This window comes from Hippocampus zosterae, chromosome 9, assembly GCF_025434085.1.
Source record: "Hippocampus zosterae strain Florida chromosome 9, ASM2543408v3, whole genome shotgun sequence".
Classification (NCBI taxonomy): domain Eukaryota; kingdom Metazoa; phylum Chordata; class Actinopteri; order Syngnathiformes; family Syngnathidae; genus Hippocampus; species Hippocampus zosterae.
In genome coordinates, this window is record NC_067459.1 from 17,675,530 (window position 1) to 17,696,166 (window position 20,637).

The 20,637-nt window shown below is 42.2% G+C and overlaps 2 protein-coding genes across 2 annotated transcripts; both read left to right on the forward strand.

Annotated features, from left to right (window-relative positions):
- The first annotated feature begins 3,718 nt into the window (after nucleotides 1-3,718).
- nbl1 (NBL1, DAN family BMP antagonist) lies at nucleotides 3,719-9,726 on the forward strand. Its single transcript, XM_052076713.1, has 4 exons — nucleotides 3,719-4,160; nucleotides 6,102-6,282; nucleotides 7,610-7,721; nucleotides 9,139-9,726. The coding sequence occupies exons 2-4, from the start codon at nucleotides 6,110-6,112 to the stop codon at nucleotides 9,415-9,417; spliced, it is 564 nt and encodes a 187-aa protein (XP_051932673.1). The 5' UTR covers nucleotides 3,719-4,160; nucleotides 6,102-6,109; the 3' UTR covers nucleotides 9,418-9,726.
- Nucleotides 9,727-14,050: 4,324 nt separating this feature from the next.
- On the forward strand, nucleotides 14,051-20,246 carry LOC127607939 (transmembrane protein 88). The gene is made up of 3 exons (XM_052076719.1): nucleotides 14,051-14,219; nucleotides 14,626-14,920; nucleotides 19,305-20,246. The coding sequence occupies exons 2-3, from the start codon at nucleotides 14,627-14,629 to the stop codon at nucleotides 19,530-19,532; spliced, it is 522 nt and encodes a 173-aa protein (XP_051932679.1). The 5' UTR covers nucleotides 14,051-14,219; nucleotide 14,626; the 3' UTR covers nucleotides 19,533-20,246.
- The last annotated feature ends 391 nt before the right edge of the window (nucleotides 20,247-20,637 follow it).

A 20,637-nucleotide genomic window follows, 5' to 3' on the forward strand; every position in this document is an offset into this window, starting at 1 on the left:
TCCCAAACTCAGGCAACTCAGGAAAGAGAAAGAGGCCGCATTTAGAAGTGGAGATCGGGCACTGTACAAACATGCCCGAAACCAATTGACGAAGGAAATTAACATCGCAAAGAGAAGCTATGCAGAGAGGCTGAAAAAACAGTTCTCTGCTAACGACTCTGCATCTGTATGGAAGGGCCTGAAAGCAATCACTAACTATAGAATGCCACCCCCCCAAACAGTGAACAATACGGGTCTTGCTAATGAACTAAACATGTTTTTCTGCCGATTTGAAAAGGACACCCCCATTTCCCACTCACACCCACCTCTACCAGAAACCACTCTACCTACCCCCCCACCCTCTTTTTCTCCACTACAGATCCACGAACAGGACGTGAGACGGCTCTTCAAGCAGCAAAAGATCAAGAAAGCTCCGGGGCCCGACAAAGTGTCCCCCTCCTGCCTGAAAGTCTGCGCTGACCAGCTGGCTCCGGTCTTCACACAGATCTTCAACAGATCCCTGGAGCTGTGTGAGGTCCCATCCTGCTTCAAACAGTCTACCATCATCCCAGTTCCCAAGAAATCGGCAACATCGGAACTGAACGACTATAGGCCTGTCGCCCTGACGTCTGTGGTCATGAAGTCCTTTGAACGCCTTGTGCTGAACCACCTAAAGAACGTCACTGGACCCCTGCTAGACCCTCTCCAGTTTGCCTACCGGGCAAACAGGTCTGTGGAAGACGCAGTCAACATAGGTCTGCACTACATCCTCAAGCACCTCGACAGCACAGGGACCTACGCAAGGATTCTGTTTGTGGATTTCAGCTCTGCGTTCAACACCATCATCCCGGAACTCCTCACCCCCAAACTACTCCACCTCGGTGTGTCCCCTGCGATCTGCCAGTGGATCCTCAGCTTCCTGACGGGACGGACACAACAGGTGAGACTGGGAGCAACAACATCATCAATACGCACCACCAGCACTGGAGCCCCACAGGGATGTGTCCTCTCGCCACTGCTCTTCTCTCTCTACACAAACGATTGCACCTCAACAGATCCAGCTGTCAAACTCATAAAGTTCGCAGACGACACCACGGTCATCGGTCTCATCAAAGACGGCGACGAGTCTGCGTACCGCCAACAAGTGGAGCAGCTGGAGCTCTGGTGCGGCCGACACAACCTCGGGCTGAACACGCTCAAGACTGTAGAGATGATCGTGGACTTCAGGAAACATTCTTCTCCTCAGTTGCCCCTCACACTATCCAACTGCCCTGTGTCAACCGTCGAGACCTTCAAGTTCCTGGGAATCACAGTCTCCCAGGACATGAAGTGGGAAGTCAACACCATCTCTATCCTGAAAAGGGCCCGGCAGCGGATGTACTTCCTGAGGCTGCTGAGGAAGCATGGCCTGCCACAGGAGGTGCTACGACAGTTCTACACGGCAGTCATCGAATCAATCCTGTGTTCTTCCATCACGGTTTGGTTTGGGGCCGCCACAAAAAAGGACAAAATCCGACTTCAACGGACAGTTAGGACGGCGGAAAAAATCGTTGGCACCGCCCTACCCACTCTTGAGGACTTGCACACTGCAAGAATCAAGACAAGGGCGCGGAAAATCCTCCTGGATCCCCCGCACCCTGCCCACCACCTTTTTCAGCCACTCCCCTCAGGCAGACGCTACAGATCCATGCACACCAAATCCAGTAGACACTTAAACAGCTTCTTCCCTCTAGCCATTAACTCCTTAAACAGTCACTGACATAGTCACTCTTCTTGCACCACAAAATGGTACTACAAAACTACTGGTATACTCTAAAATGGTTAAATGATTTTGTTGTTTACGATGATACTAGTGCAGCGTGTTATACCGGAGACAAATTCCTTGTGTGTTCTACATACTTGGCCAATAAAGATGATTCTGATTCTGATTCTGATTCTGATCATGAGGTCAATGTGGTTTGTGTAATCACTGGCAGTGTGTCCCGCTTCTCATCAAGATTGAGTGCATGTGCTCAGACCACTCCTGCGTTTGCATGCTTGTCCGATTGAAGAGGGAGAAGACGAAGAGCAAACGTTAGTGTGGACGTCAGTTGACGTTTAGCCCCCTGCTGCAGCAGAATCTGCGGAATGTAGAAGAAGGCCTTTTCTGGACTGCAGCGCGGTTCTTATTGCTAACAGGTGAGTCCAACACTTTCTCATAGAAGAAAACGGGTGCTTGACGAAATGTTTGTTTCCCCTTCTTCATCATGCTTTTCACATTTGAAGACCCCACATTCCAACATATAAAGGAATGGCGCTTTCAGAGGTCGTTGACTTCAACTGCTGTGCTATGCCGAAAGCGTGTCAGATATTGAGCCGACCGCTCATCCCCTCTTCATTGAAATATGTCTTTGCTAATTAAACGGATAAGGCCGCTCATGGACTCCAGCCAGGCTATCCACCTGTGCAGTGCAGGAACTTACGGTGACAGGTGAGTCGAATGTGGAAAACCAGGTTTGCTTTTTATCTCAAGTACGTGAATCTTCACTTTCCTTTCTTTGCACATTGCTAGATGTTTGTCTAGTCAGTCTCCATTGATCCACAGATTACGCTGAGGAATTTTTAAAAATCTGTTTAATTAGATGTTTATGATAATTAAAACACACATTGGCATGCTGATTCACAAAACTGCAGCCAGTTATTTTTTTATAAGCACATAAAGTTTTTATTTTATTTTTCTCCACACCTTACCACTTAAAATTCCACCGATTAGCTGTGGTCAGACTTACCATTTTATTGTGATTGGACCCATCTATATCATGGTAACTTGTTTGGGCAGTCACAACTGAGACAGTTTGATGAGAGGTGTGTGCAGCTCCCAATGGGTCAGTAATATCAATATCTACCAAGAGAAAACTAACTTTTCTCTTAATCTTCTGACCAGAAGCATACCACTCTAAATTCAATTTCGTTTTACGCTGGGTTTTTCAAAATGCCGGTTTGTTAGTTTTCAAAGCTTGCAACATTTATTTAGTTTCAGAAAAATATGAATTTTGGATTACGGCACCCAAAGCTGTGTGAGTCAACTCAATAATTATGTTCCCAAGTGTTATTAGCAATAGCTAACAATATTCGCTTCTAATAAGCAGCACATACTAGACTCGGTGAAAGCGTCGGCTGCATTCACTGTGATGAAGTGCTGCCCCCACAAGAAAAAAAATGCAATTTTTAGACTAGGGGCTCCAATCAACTTGAAGCCCTTTAACTCTCCGTGTTTACCATTTTTTGTCAACGGACGAAAGCTTTTGAAACTTACTGAAGCTATATGCCCACCTTCTGCCAGGATGATTGTCCCTTCTGTCATATGGAATATTTTTGTTGATGTGGATGCGCCCCCCCCCACACACACACACACTCACACTTCCTCCACCATATGTACGCCCTTGCTTCCTGACTCATTTTTATATTTATTACGGATAAATTAATTTACATAGCTCAGAGAGTATTTTCGTGTTACATTTTTATTCAATTGTTTTGAATGCGGCTAGATTGTGGAAGTGTACCCAATAAATCGTCCGGTGAGCCCATCTAGTTTGCATGTTTTTTAATTATTTTGGCTATGATTGAAAATGCAAGTGGTGGTGTGTATAAAACACGTTCCGTGTACATCACGTGTTGCTAAGCGTTACTAATCCGAGTTATCTGGCCGGATCGCCACTTGATCTTCCTCGCCTCGCCTTTAACTTTCAGAGAACTTTTTTCAAACTGGACATTCAAGCCCCCTCACAGCAGGACCTCTCCGTCTGCCTGCCTGCGAGCATTTTTTCTTTCTTTTTTTTTAACAACCACAGCTTGGAAAGAGCTTTTCAGCGCCCTTTAACGTGGGACTTGACTCGGGCTGAAGGAGGAGGAAAGAGAGAAAGAAGGGGAGGAAGGGGAGGGACGCTCTGGGCTGATGGAGCCTGACATGAGATAGTAGCGCACGGCCCATCTTCTCAGCCTCCTTCCCTCCTCGGACCCCGGACACGCCGCTGGCGCTCTCGCTGCTGCTGGATGATGTGACTCCTGAAATGACATAGCAGACTCGGATGTACATTACCACCAGAGAGTAGGACACGCTCCTCATTTGCTTTAAACAACAACCAAAACATATTGTTGTTGTTGTTTTTATTCCTGGGAGTCGGCGTTGACGTGCAGCTCCGGTGAGCTCAGTGTTCTGTTATGTTTTGATATTAGCAATGTAATGTCATCACCGGGAGCTGATGTTTATTAATTATTCATTTATTTCATTCCGTGTTCGGTGACATACATTCGTTCGACGCCAGCAAAAACAACATGACGTAATTTATAAATGTACTTTAAAAAATAATCGAAACAAAATTTAACCTCAAAATTAGATTTTATGATATGACTATATTTGGAGAAACTGTGTGCTGTGAAACGACGGTAGAACCTCAAAAGTCGAACGAACCGAAAGTCATGCATAATTTGGAGTTAAAATCCCACGTGACGTGTCAATAAATCTCGTGAGACTTCAGGCCATTCGGCATTGAAAAGCTTGGGTCGATTTTTTTAATTTATTTTTTTTATTTTCTTTAAATTTGCCCTTTTTTCACTTCAAAAGCCACTATAAGCAATATATGTGAGATACTAACTAAAGAACCAGAAACAAATTTTCAGAAAATAATCTGGCCGTGCAATAAACTGATCAATTTATTTCACCAATCGGATGCTAATCCAACTGGCATGTTGCGGAATGCATAACGACTAATAACTAGCATAAAAATAACCAAAGAAGCTTTCTAACTAAAAGTATACTGAGTGTTCAGTTTCTATTTCTCAACCGAGTGTGTTTCCTCAGTCAATTTCTAATTTAAATACGCCCTAAAATCAAGTTGAGTGTTTGTGACTGTAAAATAAGGCTTTATTCATTCCAGCAGTTGTATTTTTAAAATCCAAGTACAGTACATTTGGTAAGTGTACTTCAATTGTATTTAACTTTCAAGTTGCATTCAATCTTTTCTAACTTTTTTACTTTAGGTCCTATTTTTCTGAAAGAATTAATCTTCTTTCTGTCATTTGTTCACCCATCAGGTTGAAGTTAATGTTACAATCTCAATTAAAAATGCCCCCCCCCCCCCCAAAAAATTTGTCTTCCAAAAATATTGAAAAATTATTTAGGCTATTATGCTATGTGGTCTATGATATATTCGGAATTTATATTCATAGCTGTGCACAATGTTACAGTTGGTTACAAAAATAAACGAAATATACTTTTTTAAGAATAAAACCTCTGTCTCATTTTTCTCCATTATGCTATTACACATCAATGTGCATTGTGGATCTCCCTTTACTTGATATTATTTCTTTTGGGAAAATTTGGCCTGAAATCAGAAGTCAACTATTGTTGGTGAGCGTATTGTGTTCAGCTTCAGAAATCACTGTCAAATATAGTTTTTCAAACTTCGGGCTGGGGCCCCAAAATGTTTAATTTTTTTTTTAAATTTCACGGAATGGGGGTGGCGGGGGTTGATTATTGTCAGAGGAGAATGCTCGAAATAGGTTTCACTGTACATTAAGCAAGCACACATCTTACTTAGCAAATATCTTTTCTCTTCATGTTTGAGCTAAAGTCATGTCTGTTGTGTTTTTTCCTCATTAGTTTACACACCCAATATACAGCATGTCACTGTTATAGTGAAAAACATGATCTTTTTTTAGTATGTTGGTTTGAAAACCCCTTCAAGTCAACAATGTATTTGTATTCTATGCATGTTTGTATTGGGTTTGCTTGTGTCTGCCTCATTGGGGAGGCCCAAAGAGAGTGCAGCAGGAGAAACGTGTTAAAACCGTAGCTTATAAAATACTTGACAGGCTGAGGCATTTTTAAGGGAGGTGAGGCTTTCCTTCTTCCAACTATTGGACTTTTTGCGGGACAATGGGAGTCGAGTCCACCCTAATGTTCTCACTGCAGCTGGTGATTTACATCATTGCAGAGCATGCCTGTGTCAGTTGTTGTACATCACAAACAAGGCCAGGGAGCTTCGGAAAGTTATCGGCAGGTTTGTTTTTGTGGAGAATAACTTCAGAGCACAAGAGGTTGGTGTTTGTTGGTGACACACTACCGCGTTGTGCCGCTTTAGGTGCAGTCATGTGGCGGACCATTCCCATTTGCTGCGCCCTGTTTGCATTGTATGCCGCGGCACCGCCAGCACACATCAACCGCCTGGCGCTGTTCCCTGACAAGAGTGCCTGGTGCGAGGCCAAGAACATCACGCAGATAGTCGGGCACACTGGATGTCAACCTCGCTCAATTCAAAACAGGTCAGAATGAGACCCCTCCCTCCTCTGTGTCCTTCCTTGCTTCTATCTGATAAACGCTTTAAAACTACAAGCGGAGGTCGATAATTTTCCAAAAGTGTCTTAAGGAAAACAAACAACAAGAGCAAGAACAAACCTCCCCCTTCATGTTCATTTTTCTCATTTAATGGTTTTGTACGTTGCTGTATATTGCAAACACACTGTTTTTTATTGTTTCTCTGATTCCCCTTGTGAAACAGGTTCTAGTAGAAGCCAGGAAAATCCGATTGAAGAGTCATTTGTAATATGTTAGCCATTTACCACATGCTGTGACATTGTATAAAAGTGGTGGGGCACCAACTCCTTTTTAGGTATAGGCTACATACCAGGAAAATGTTCATGTTCTCAGAACTGTCTGACAAATACCATTTGTGTGTCATTATAAAAATGTTGCAACTGAATCGAAATTGTATCTGTAGAGTGGCTTTGCATATAATATTTTGAAACATTTGACTGGGAATGAATTTCAAAAGGGACAGATTGTACTACGCCGGCACTGCTGTAATACTTCAGAAAAGAGTTTCTGCCATTTTGCCTTTATTGTATTTCAGTGGCAAATGAAAAAAAAGAAAAAAGACTCGCACAAGGTGGATCATGGAGTGCGATGCAGCTCTGGCTTCTATGTGCAGTATACAGTCCAAAATGAAGTCATAACAAAAGATATGCAGAAGCTCCTAGAAGATAGGCCTCCTTCGATCTGTCTATGCATCCATTCATTTTCAATAACACTTCTTTTGAACAGGGTCGCGGGCAGTTGCTGGAGCCTATTCCAGCTGACTTCACGCAGAAGGCAAACCGAACCCTGTACTGTTCGCCAGTCAGTCGCAGGGCACATATAGACACAAACGACCATTCACCCTCACATACACACCGTCACTGAGTGGAAACCGATCCCACGCTGCCCGCGCACAAGTCGGGCGTGTGCACCACCACATCGGTGACTCGATCTCATTACCTTTGTCCACAATTTGTAAAACTACAACGAAAAGCGGGGATTCCCACCCAATGTGCTGAAAGGTGAATCCATTCATGAATTTCCCTTAATTGGTCAATTAAAAAAAAATCACACAAAATAATGTGATTTTATTCATCTCTCATTTATTCAGCTCCAAACTGGTGGAACAATTCCACTTGATGGCTGACGTTAGAATTACAGGAATCTACTTTTTGTGTGCGCATCATCATGTTGAGTGATATGATGTGATTTTACTGAGGGTTTTTTTTTTCCTGTCCCACTTGGATGCGTGCATCCGAATGCGACGGGCGATAATGGTCTATGTCTTCCTTGCAGAGCTTGCCTGGGCCAGTGTTTCAGCTACAGCGTTCCCAACACGTTCCCACAGTCAACGGAGTCTCTGGTGCACTGTGACTCCTGCATGCCTGCCCAGACTCAGTGGGAAGTGGTAAGAATTATTGCCTGTTTGTTAGCTCATGTAGCAAGCTGACTTTGGGCCCTCGCACCCGAACACACAGCTTCCAGACGAGTGTGTTCAGTACTCAACAAAATCCAAACAAACACGGCACATTCATTCCCATGCTTATTGAAAATGTTAATCCGCGTTCTACGCTTGTCGACAGTTCATTGTACCACCAAGACAGGAATCTGCTCTTGCGACAACAAAGACTTTGGAGTAAGCACTTTGGAAGGCTGCTTTGTAGACTAGACGGGTGGGATCTCAGGTGAGGTCACCTCTCGTTGCAGAGGAAAATATTTCAATTCGTACCGAGAACAGCCGTTACCTGATAGAATAATCGCTTTGCTCCTCATATTGGGTGTACTGAATGTGTGTGCGTGTGCGTGTGTGCGTGTGTGTGTGTGTGAGAGAGAGAGAGAGAGAGAGAGAGAGAGAGAGAGAGAGAGAGAGAGAGAGAGAGAGCGAGAGAGTCCAACTCACCTCACTTTTAATTATCGTCAAATGGATGGTTTGTCTTTGTGGTTATGATTATTGTTGGATGACTTTAACTTGAGCTGGAAATAACAAAAGCAGATCCCTTGAAAGAGGATACCACTCACAGTTGCTTTGGCCCTCGTACTAGATTTTGATGAAAGTGCTGAGTAATCATTTTTGATGCACAATGCAAACAGTGAGGGGGACGTTGTGTGAGGTCTGGTGCGCCAGTTGGGCTTGTGTAACGCCGAGATTCACTGGGAATTCATAAAGTGGGATGTTCCGAATTGGAATGTACCAAAAGGTGGTCAATTGTGGGCTTCCATTAAAATGTTCTCAAAAAATATGCTGTGAATGTCAAAATGAACACAGAGTAAAAACAATCGGTGGACTTTTCCCTTTTTTCAAAACGTTCCCTGCATTGTTGTGACATAAAACATCTATAGCTCAATTGGATTTTAAAACAAAAGTGCTTTCTTCAGATGGAACTCGGGCCGGGCCCTACTCATGGTGGAGGCAATTATGAACAGTTTCGGTGAGAAAGCTGCGCAGGAAATATCAGGAAAAGCCTACTAGAACATCTGAAATGCATTTGGGGTTCTTCAGAGGCACTTCAAATAGTAGCCGATGCATGCTGACTCTCATTTAACATGAGTTTAAATGTTGTAATTCTGAACCATGACACATCCCAGTTATTATTATTTTCATTTATAGAGTTCTTAGAGGGTGCGTGAACTTGTGCAAACACATCATTTCACTTGTTTATTTTCCTTCCCATCTCAATAAGTTTTTTTGGGGGGGGTATAAAACACACACACACACACACACACACACACACACACGGCAACAGTGAATTCACTCACACGTTTTAAGGGCACTTTATAGTTCCATAATTGAAAATTAAACCAGGAACGCGTTTATGTCTGCACAGGTGACTCTTGAGTGCCCAGGGAATGAAGAGACTCCTCACGTGGACAAGCTAGTGGAGAGGATCTTCCACTGTAGCTGCCAGTCCTGCGGCAAGGAAGGCGCCCAAGAGGGGGCCATGATGCAGCTGTATCCGGCAAACAACAGCCTGGACCCCCCATCATTACTTGACACCGTGAGCGAGACGCACTCTCACCCGCCGCCCCATTCGGATGCACACTCGAAGCCCGGCCACGCACATGCACGCCATCACCCTCTTCCACACACGTCAGATGTAGGGTAGCTTTGACCCAACCTGCCGCTGTACTCCCCCCACTCCACCTACTTTGCATTCTTCTTCATGGGTAGTGTTGCAGAAGCACTTTGAAACTATGGATTCACTTTGTGTTAAAAGCTGCAAATGCATTGATATATTTCTTGTATCCATTGTTCATAGATTGTTATTAAACAGAAGAGATTATAATTGCACTTCTTTTGTTTGCTGATAAAAGATGTTTGCATTTGTTTATCCAGACACGACCATAATCGGTTCATGAACTGTGGTATCTACCCTTTACTTGTATCGGATTCAATAAATTCTATTGTTGCAATAGCTTGACTTTTTTATTTTATTTATATTTTTTACTCTATGTCCCTGTACCAAGTCCAATAGTACTACAAGTAATTTTAATTTCAACTTGGCTGTTTAGTAATAGTTAAAGGTCAAAAAAATGAAATGGGAATTTTTTTGGGTTGTTTTGTTTTCAGGCTTTTAAGTTACTGGGAATATAACAAAACACTCTAAATCAGTGGTTCTTAACCTTGTTAGGGGTACCGAACCCAATCAGTTCATATACACATTCACTGAACCCTTCATGACAGAATTTTTTTTTTTTTTTACAAATTCAAGACATTAAAAAAACACATCTATTAAAAACTGAAAACAACTTGAATGATTTATTATTGACAGCAGGTGTAAGTCTTGAACATGCAATTTCTGAAACAAGAAGCACACTCTGACAAAACTGAAATGTGTTCTCAATTTATGCTTACCTATGGACAAAGAGACTCATTCCAACCATACCAATAAAGTGCCACTAGGTGACAGTATGGCTCTGGAAATACCTTTCCGTACACTTTCCTTTGGTGACATTACTCTCTTTTAGTTTTATTACACAGTTGCGACTTATCCTGGCAGATTTTGTAAGATTTGACTCATCCTGTATGGAAAACAAATCACAGCAAGAAAACAAAGACAGAATAAGTGAGGCCATTCATCCAGTGCGTGAATTAAAATACAGTAGTCATTTGGAAATTTGTGCACGCCCCGCATCACTCACCCCCACCCTCTTCAAAAAAAGAGCCTTCAAGCTTTTTACTCATGCTCCTAGCTCAAGGCTAATATCAAATTAAACATAAAACTAAAACAACTACTCATTATTTATATAAAACAACCACATAGTGGGAAATGCCAAAGAGGGCATAATGAACAACATGTGGCAGTGTTATTATGCTTCGAGCTGATTATTTTTTTTAATGGTGCAGCAACACAGTTAGACAGACAATAAATATATGCCTATGAGTTCAAGACTCATAGACATATATTTGTTGTTCTTTGCAAAAAATGTCTATATTACAGCAGCTTACCGAGTCACGAACTGTCATTGTGAAACTTGATGGTTTCTGCATGACAGTTTTATACTCCCCCGTTGGATATGAGTGTTTCTAGTTATGAGCAATGTAATTGCTCGCTATGGTCACGGAACAACTCATATTGCAGGGTACGACTGTATAGTGATTTTAAAACACCAATCGCATGATGAGTGAGAGGGGCACCGGATGACTTCAAGTAAATTGCAGTAGCTTTTGAAAAAGGAAAAACTTCTAACTATGGTCGTTTCAGTTTTGTTCAAGTTCAAAAGTATTATCCTAAAAAAAAATCACTTTCTTAGGGCAGGTTTTAAAATGTCATAACGTATGAGGTTGGGGTGGTAAATACAAAGAGCGGCACATTACATGTCAGTCTCAGACTCATTTTGATATGTTCAACAATTCTCTGAAATGTGTAATTGTAGTTTCATGTAATTATTTAAATGATGTTATATTTGCATAACATGCTGATGTTCTGTAAAAAGAGGCTCTGTGTCCACGCTTTGAAAAGCCCTCATGTATGACATACAAAAAGGTTACATGTATGGGTCACCACACACGCCAGTTAGACACGATGTTCTTCAATCCAGGCACACCACGTTTCCCGATATGATAACCTAATCTTTGCTCGAAGACCTTAATCAGTCCCCGTCATCTATTTCCCGGATCTTCTCTTCCATTTCTCGTCAACTCTGTTCCGTTATCGTTTCCCTATTTCCTTTTTTTCAATGTAATTCCATTTGAGCGACAACAGAGCGACCGGGGGTCTGCACCGCACGACATATTGATCGCCTCCTTATCTCACGGCCACAAAGCCGACAGACATCGATGCCCACGTCAGAGGTTATTGTATCAAAACCGGAGGCGGGGTATGACATTGTGTGGTTTCGAATGGCATTAACTTCATCGTGGCAACTGTAATCCTTGCGATATCGCTTTTCTTTGGCGAAACTATGCAATCATGTCACTCTAGGGGAAATCTGGGATTAGGATGATCTTTGCAAGGTTTTTTTTTTCTTGTCCATGTAACCCTTTCATGCACCCTGGAACGTGGTAACATCACAAGCTGTCCACTGTAGCAATCGCTGTCCCTGAAAGTGTTAAACATGTTATTTTGGCGATATTCGGCATGTTGGTGAGAGATTTTTTTTCGGAAAAGGTGACTCTGCATTCCCTCCAGCTATGCTGCGTCACCCATTAAGGCCAGTGAGACCATATTTAATAAACAACAGTTTATTAAACTGACAAGAAGGAAAGGTTTATCAAGCTTTTTTATGGGGCACACTAGAGTTGAATGCGCTTGGACTGCTGCATCTGGTCAAACTCAGCAGAAATTGACATTTTTAGTCCAAAACAGAGACCTGACAAATGTACTTCAGGACAGTAACTCAGCCTTTTACACCCGATCGCCTTCCAAGACCACTTGCTCAATTTAAATGACTCATTAGCGCCAATGTTACTCAGAACGTCTGCTCGGAACTCTTTGTCTTATCTGGAAGAGAGAACCCAAACACAATTTTAATTGCTTCCATCAGCAATCTCGTCCTTTCTGTTACTTGAAAGGTGAGAATGTAGCTGGGCCAGTAAATCGATCCGCAATTATCCCATCTGTCGATCTCATGCTTGATCCTTAACCCTGTGCACAGAGGGAGAATCATCCACTTAGCATGGAAAAGAAAAAAAAAAGGTTTGAGTGCTCATCGGTGTGACTAATGTCATTTCATCTGATATTGACAACGCCACAACTATCAACTGATGATCTTGGAATCTACATTTGAGCAGACTTTCCCATTTTGCGTAATTGTCCTTCTCAAATATTCTTTGCCCTTTCCCATTGCTCTTTAATTATCCTTAAAATGTCATCATGTATTGAGAAGCAAATGTCTGAAGTCACTTAACGGGCACTTTAAGTTATAATTCCCTCCATTTGTGCAGGCCATGCCTCATCGATTTTCCTTTAAAGTAGATAACATCAGACCTCTTTTGTAATAAAAATAAATAAATAACCCACACAGTATCCAGAAGTCCTTGCCAACTGCAAAGCCTTTCTTTCAAAAGTTCTGCGAAAAAAATGTCGTCACCACACAGCTTCGGAAACAAGTGCAATAGCCTCTTTGAAAAGTATCCGCTGAGCCCACAGCACGGAAACCGCTCTGGTCGACATGACAAATGACCTGCTAATGGCGGCAGATGCTGGTTCTTCATCATTACTTCTCCCCCCCAAACCGCAGAATTTGCCCATCAACCACTTGCACAGCACCAGTTGATTGTAGCACATTGTACCTGTTCTCCTCGAAGCCGCACAGCCCAGAAAACCCTAAATACGGAACAGTGTTGGGACGATCCCGATCAGACACAAAAAACAGAACAGTCGACCTTGTCTTGCACCCAGTTCAATGGCTTCCCTCTACGCCATAGGGGTGAAGACAAAATCTTACTGTTAGCACATCTCTGCATCCATGGCTATTTTCCCCCTTCTCCGTCATCCACACGACCTCTGTTCCTAAAATACTAACTGCCCCCCACCCCAAACAGACTGGCTGATTGGGTCTTCGGCTCGACTGCTCCTTGCCAGTGGAACGCTCTCCCCCGACCACCTGAGGACACTACGCACACTTCATAAAGGAACTCAAAACTGACATTTTTATTGACACCTTCGATCAAAAGTGGATTTTGCCTCGAAAAAACAGAAGTTGAAAACTCGAAAGTTGAAACAAAGTTTCTCAAAAGACTGTACCCTTCTTACGTTTTTTTTGTGTGTATCAGTTATAACAAACAGACCATTAAAGACCTCCCCTGCTGATATGTCCCCCACCCCACAGTCATTTTGTCAACCATTTGCATAGTCACATAAACAATTCACTACCTAAGCTTTTACCCGCAATAATCACAAGTGCCCTTAGTCGTCTGTTGTTTGCTATTTATTGTTTTATTTGTTTATATTTATATGTTTATGCTTTTATGTATTTTAAAGCAGTTCAGTTTACTGCCCTTATTTTTAGCCGTGTGTGGTTCAGTGCACTGCATGTTTGCACTGTGGGTAAGAGAGGAAAGTAATTTCATCTGTGCTGTATGTTGCGCATAGAGCACATTTGACGATAAAGCTTGACTTGACTTAAATGCTTGGATATTCAAACAAACAAAAATAAGAAAGGAAACGACATTCAAATGGAATTTAACGCTTATATAAATGTATAAATTGCAAATAATGAATAATTAATTTGCAATGAAATAAATTATCCATGTGGGTGGAATATACAGGCGAGCGTGTGTGCGGTGCTCGTGCACGCGAGCTCAGGTCGCGCGCCCAAAGTGTCCCTCTCTCTCAGCGTCGCCCAAACTCGCAGCTGATTTTTCTCCACCCCATCATTTCAAAACTGTCACTACGAGTCTTGTTCTCGCGTGTCAAAGCAGCAAGACTTCAATAGCGCCGTGTGCACTCGAACACACTTGCAGGTAAGCAGTTGACTACTTAATTAAATGCGCAAATGATTGTTGATATTGTGAGAGGAAATGTCCCTCAAGGATTATAAAGTGTATCCGAATTAAGAGCTACGCTGTGCATGAATGCTTTAATGATCGTTTAATCTCTGCACGTTTTAGATTAAAATGAATTGCCTGTGACAATGGCCAAGCTAAAAGCGACAAATGATTGATCGCTGGGATGGGCGTGCCTGTGCGAAAAAAAACTAGAGGATCCTTATTTGCATCATGTCGAATGCTTTTCAGACCATCAGTCATGAGACGGAAAGGGGATCATGAGTTTTACTTCAGAATGAATCCCCCCCCCCCAACACACACACACAAAGGCATGTGCATATATATACCCCCCCCCCCCCATGTAACTAAATCGTCCTTTCAGGATGTGTGGCACAGATGTTGACCTGGATGATGGAGGCTCAGTCGAGGAAGAGAAGGATGAAGAGTTGTGGCTGGGCGAACGAGTGAAGATGCTGCCCCCTCCTGTGGCCCGTAGCGGGGGTTCGGCTTGGGGTACCCGCAGGAGCAGCGCGGGCTGCGTTGTCTGCGGAGCAGCTCTGGTCCTTTGGAACTTGTGTGTGCTACTGGCTGGTGCTCTGCTCCTGATGCTGATCTTCTCCTTGGTGCTGCTGCCAGCAGTGGTGCCGCTCTACGCTGGATTCCTGTGCCATTCCAGAGTGAGTTGATTGCAACATACAGTCACTATGTCCAGAACAGTGGTGCATTGAGATACTCTAGACCAGTGGTTCTTAACCTTCTTCAAAGTACCAAACCCAACCAGTTCATATGCACATTCACCAAACCCATCAAAAGTGAAAAATAAAAATATGATTTTTTTAACCAATTCAAGATATTAAAAAACACATTTATTTAAAACAGAAAACAACTGAAATAACATTTCAAGAAATAAATGCAAGTTATTTTAATTGTGCAATATACACACATTAGGAAGAAAAAACAACATTCTACAGCACAGGTGTCAAAGTCAAGGCCCGGGGGCCAGATCCGGCCCCCCAATTTCATTTTATGTTGCCCACGGGAGCAAATCATGTGTGTTAACTATCATGATTCTTGCTGAAATCTGTATCAAAATGTCAAATTGTCATGGCTAATAAATCACGTTAAGATTTTGCACCGGCCCTCCGATGGAAGCCATAACTCCGATGTGGCCCACGACAAAAAAATGAGCTTGACACCCCTGCTCTACAGTCTATACTGCAAGGAAACGATTCTACTTCTGGTGTGGCCATGGCCACCTGGGGGCAGTATAAGCGTCACGTGACGATACATAAAAGAGATGGTCACGTTTGCTTGCTGAGCCACAGTGATATTTGTCCTTCTTCACAGAGAATGAAGAAAAACATTCTTGTGAGTATTGTTGTCTGTCTACAGGTGTTGTTTGCAGCCTCACTGCAGTTGTTTGGGAATTTCATTGCAATTGGACTGCTCCGTTTGTCTTCAGAGATGTTCCTTCTCTCATTTAAGAAAGCTTCATCAGTTCATGCAACTAGGCTTGGTTACGACAGACCAGGCTGGGTTGATATGGAAAAACTCAATTTATGCTCCAAGTTGAAGGTAACCCCCAGCTCCCTCCCCTCCTCCGGCAATGATATCATTCTTTTGGGATGCAAACGACCATGATTAAGATGCTTGGCAGAAAGGCCTCTGGCGATCAATAAGTCGCTGGGTGGAAAATCCCTCATTAATATTCCATTCAGTTGTAAAAAGTAGAGAGCTACTTTTGCAGTCAGTAGGGATTGGTATTTCTGTTGTTTGTCCAGGGCAAAATCATTAAGTTTCTTGGGAACAGCTGTCCTAATAAAGCTTTGCTGTAAGAATTGATGAAGCCTTCTCGGATGAGGGCAGAAATGTCTTATAAGATATTTGTAATTGATTCAATGCCCTGAGAAAGAAATGACCTGGATTAATGAGAATATCCACAAGCATGTTTGGGAAGTTGGTTCATCCCTCTGCGCCCTGTTGGGTGTTCCAGCGTTTGCAGAAAGTAGACTCATCTTTAAACCAGGTCAAGCAGGTCCAAGTTGTGGTGCAGGAAATGTAACGTGATTTTTGGTGGATTTGACTGAGGTGCAGGCAGACAAATTCTGAGCTACGTGGGTGTTTGTGATGGATGTCATATTTCATTCATAACTATCTCAACTGAGTGCATCATACCCTCTGAATGATTGTGGAAATCAATTAATTGAAAGCATTATTACCATCTGGAAGATTGGTAGACTTCTCGCGTGCCACATTTCAAGGAAATGAGAGGATCCGCTTTGGTCCGCAGTGAATCAAGTCGGCTGTGTTCACAGCCACAATGGCACAAACTCTCCGTTTTAATAATACACCTCCCCTCTGCCATTTCCACGTGTCGGCGATGATGCCAAAACAAGGTCTTAACCGCCTCTGTGCAGAGTTCAGCACTTTGCCGTGCTGGACACAAAAATAGACCCCACATCTCCGGCAATCTTCTGCTCAATTGATTCCCTGATTGCCTTCCAGCGGGCTCAAATCTTGTCATATGGAAAACGATGGGAAAACTTTTTTTTTCCAGTGTACTATTCTTATCTTGTTTCATAGCTGGAAATGAAAGTCTCAGGTCGCTTTTCGAGATGAAAACTCAAACTACTATATTTTGGGAAGAGTGGGTCATCCTGACATCGGAACATTGAGAATAAGAAACAAACACAACAGAAGGCGAGTGCTTTGCTTTTCATACTCTTGATTACAGTTTGACAGTTTTGGATGGTTCTACTTTCCGGGCAAGTCCACTAGTAGAATAGGCAACTGAAGTAGGTAATTAGTTGTTTTTACTTAAGAATTACCGACTTATTATTTAGGTAATTAGTAAGTAGGTACCGTAATTACAAACACCTAACTTAATTACAAGCGGATTGTTTTTAAGCTTTTTATTTGACGTTAAACTACTGGTACTACACATTGCATTAGTATGCAAACACTGTAAGCAGCAACCACGGAGAGACAAGGTATGAAACACGCCGAACCCTGAGGTACCGACAGATTTAATTCTGCATGGGTCTTGGTGTCACATCTTCTTGTGAAGATCTACAGCTACGTCCTTCTATAAGTCAACTCCGCCCAACATGCAACCATTGCAGATATTATATTTTACTACTGCATGGCAGTGTGGACAGTAAACACAAGCAAGCCAGTAAAATACTCTGCTCAAAATTCTCAAACGAATGCATAAGAATCACGGCGCAACTCTGAATCAAACTTTAGGAATCTCATCCCGTCTGGCAAGGAAGCAATCACGACTGTGAATCGATTGCACTGCAAATGAGTCTGAAGGGCAGCGCTGTGTCTGGCTCACAGTTCTGAGGTGGATTTAAGAGTGCCTTGGTGCCACTTTCCAAAAAGTTGCGCTTCAGCTTCATTGAACACGAAATCAGTGGCTTTGAACTGGTCTGAATTCTCATCGTCATTCCATATGGACAAGCCGCAGCGCAAATCAAGGAACAATGTCAACATTCTGATGTAGTAAGAACGTGTTAAAGTTTGAACCTGATATTACAAATTTTCACAGTGAGCCAATATACACAAAATTCCAAATTTTAACATGAAACAAAAAGAATGGAAAGAGTGTGAGGAAAATGTGAGATTTTATACTGGACAGAACAATGTACATAGTACTTAATGGAACTTCAGTAAGAGGAGAAGTTTTAATCCACATGTACATATTGTTGACGTTCATTAAATAAAATACAAATTAAAGGGGAAGTCAATCCCCCCAAATTCTTTCCAAAAATGTTCTATGCAGCCCCACTAGTATAAACATGACATTTGGATTAATACTGTGATGTGGAATTTGACTTAAGTAAAGTGGAGTAAAATCCACTTTTTTTTGTCCAACTCAGGTGGCGGCCATTTTGTCAGTTGCTGTCAACTGAAAATGACATCACAGTTGCTCGGTACTCATGTAACGACAAATCATGGCTCAGCTTAAAAAAACAGGTGAGCCAAGATTGGCCATTACCTGAGCATTGTCCCTGAACATAAGTCCTCAAATATATCCAACCCGTTATAGTAAAAAAAATTAAAACAATTTAAAAAACATCCAAACTTTTAATTTAAGCGACAATTATGTCACTGCTTCTGCAGAGTGAGGAAAGAGGCGCAGTTTTACAACACTTCTCTATCATTTGGAGGGTTCAAGAGTAACTAATCAAATTTGATATTTTTCGATCAGAAGTCACGGACCATGGTGGCATGCAAATACAGTATTGCACTTCTAATAGTATTGACCAATTTATATTAAAGGATTTGGTAAAAGGAATTGCTGGTAAAAGTGATTTAAGGGAGAGAAAAAATGGTTATATTGGTATAGATTTCTTTCCAAAATGAAAAATCAATGTACCAGAGAAACAGCGTAACAGATTCCCGCAATGTTGAGACCGGAGTGTGAATTTTTAACCCCCGCTACAACCTTGTTGTTGTGTGGAAAACAATTATTGCTGCCCGACAATTCTTAGATTGTGGGATGCTGTCACTTTGTGAACATGCATGTTGCGGGAATGGCCTGTCTGTAATGGGTTACGTGTAAAATGCTAAATTCTGGATTGACAGGTCCGATGCGGCGGAAATTTCTTTGTGCGTGTGGACTTCCATATCACCGGAATTGATTGACAGCTCAGAGAGTTGGTGCCAACTGAGAGACTTGTTTTCTCACACTTGACTGCCCACATGACATCCCCCATTTATAAATACCAACACAAACGCACCCACTTAACATACCAGCCAAAAATCAAAAGTAGGGGTCGCAACTCCAGGGTCACATATGACACTTTCATCCATCTGCTTTGACTTTGTGACTTAGAAAATAAATTTTAAGTGTTTTATTTGTAAAGATAATGGCTCTCCTGGAACATTAACATACAACTTTTTAAAAATGTGTTAGTTCTAAATATTTTGTGTTCCCCGTTCATCGTCATCATTGTAATTGTAGCACACAATCGTTTCTTATACAGACAGGAAAAAAAAAAAAAACAAGCAACGACATCTGTCCTCCCCTCTCACACAATTCCCGTGTCCCCACAGATCCTGGACGGCTCGTCGGCCATCTGCAATTACCTGGACGACAACAGCTGCTCGGCCCTCATCATTCTGGGATTTGTGATGATGTCGCCGCTTGTGGTGGTGGCGGCGGCGGTCTTCTGCGGCCTGCTTCGAAGGTTTCGACTACTGCTTCTCATTCAGCCAATCAGTCGCGCACGGTACACAGGGAGGCTGATGGACTGCGTGGGCAGCGTCCATGCCTGGGTCTGATTGCTGCATTAAGGTGGCGACTAAAAGGCAAGGCATGGCATTGTGAGTCACGGGTAGCTTTTTCTTACCTCATATAAAGCCTAGAGCAGTGTTTGCCAGTGAGCCAAGGCGTATTCTTTACAGGACAAAAACCTCACGGCACACCACTAAATAATATAATATCTAATTGCGTTCCTTGACATAGCTTACATAAAAAGGGCAATTCGTTTTTAAATAATGAAAATGGCACTCTATAATAACGTATTTGATAAAAATCAGACAGTATTGGCATAATTAAATATAAAATGAAGAATTAAACACTTTGTGGATCATGGTGCAGAAACAAATGAAGAAGACCTTCACGTTTACTGTAATTTACTCGGTAAGCTGTGGTAATATTGATGTGTTTGTTTATTTGCAGAGGATATTGAATGTAGTTTTGTATTGTGGTGTCTGGCTACATGTGTTGCTCCACCGCTTGTGTTCAAATAGTCAAATTGTCGGATGCATGATATCACCGCCACATGGATGCCGTTTGTTAATCTGTCAATGTCTTTTCTTATTGTGCTAGTATTAAGACAGCAGACTTTAAGGTGAAGTTATGTTTGTCATTAAACAAAAAAAATTGTCCAGCTCAAAAAACTCTTAGGTCGAGTCATTCTTATGTGAAGGGCACCACTGAAAACCCAAATAATGATCATGTCGCAGTGTACTCACACATTTATTTACTCTGTGTCAAATTTAGTCTCAAATGAAATAAGTGTGCTTCTCTCTATTGGTTGAACGTGGAATTACAGTGCACAAAATACAGCTTCGCTTTCAATCAAAATAGTTTTGCTAACTGTACAAAAAAAATCACATAACAGCGGGACTGTGTACCTGGAGCCAGCGATGGAAGGCTATTTACTGATTTGTGTTTAAGGAAGTTTTTTTTTCTTTGTATAAATGCACTTAATGGAGCTTTTCTGGCAGTCGTGTGTTGTACTCTACGAGGGAGGCTGTGATTATCATGGCGTAAAACCACGATTAGAAAATAAAAGTTGGCAGTATGATTGTATAATGACTGTTTAATGGGTGCCAAGTGTTGAAGTACAATTTGATCAGCAGATTGTTTTGGCTCATTATG

Excerpts from the sequence above, each read along its gene's own strand:
- nbl1 (XM_052076713.1), top strand. The coding sequence starts at position 6,110 with ATGTGGCGGACCATTCCCATTTGCTGCGCCCTGTTTGCATTGTATGCC. Across the intron at positions 6,283-7,609 it reads CCTCGCTCAATTCAAAACAG|AGCTTGCCTGGGCCAGTGTT; the intron begins GTCAGAATGAGA and ends TCTTCCTTGCAG. Across the intron at positions 7,722-9,138 it reads CCCAGACTCAGTGGGAAGTG|GTGACTCTTGAGTGCCCAGG; the intron begins GTAAGAATTATT and ends ATGTCTGCACAG.
- LOC127607939 (XM_052076719.1), top strand. The coding sequence starts at position 14,627 with ATGTGTGGCACAGATGTTGACCTGGATGATGGAGGCTCAGTCGAGGAA. Across the intron at positions 14,921-19,304 it reads GATTCCTGTGCCATTCCAGA|ATCCTGGACGGCTCGTCGGC; the intron begins GTGAGTTGATTG and ends GTGTCCCCACAG.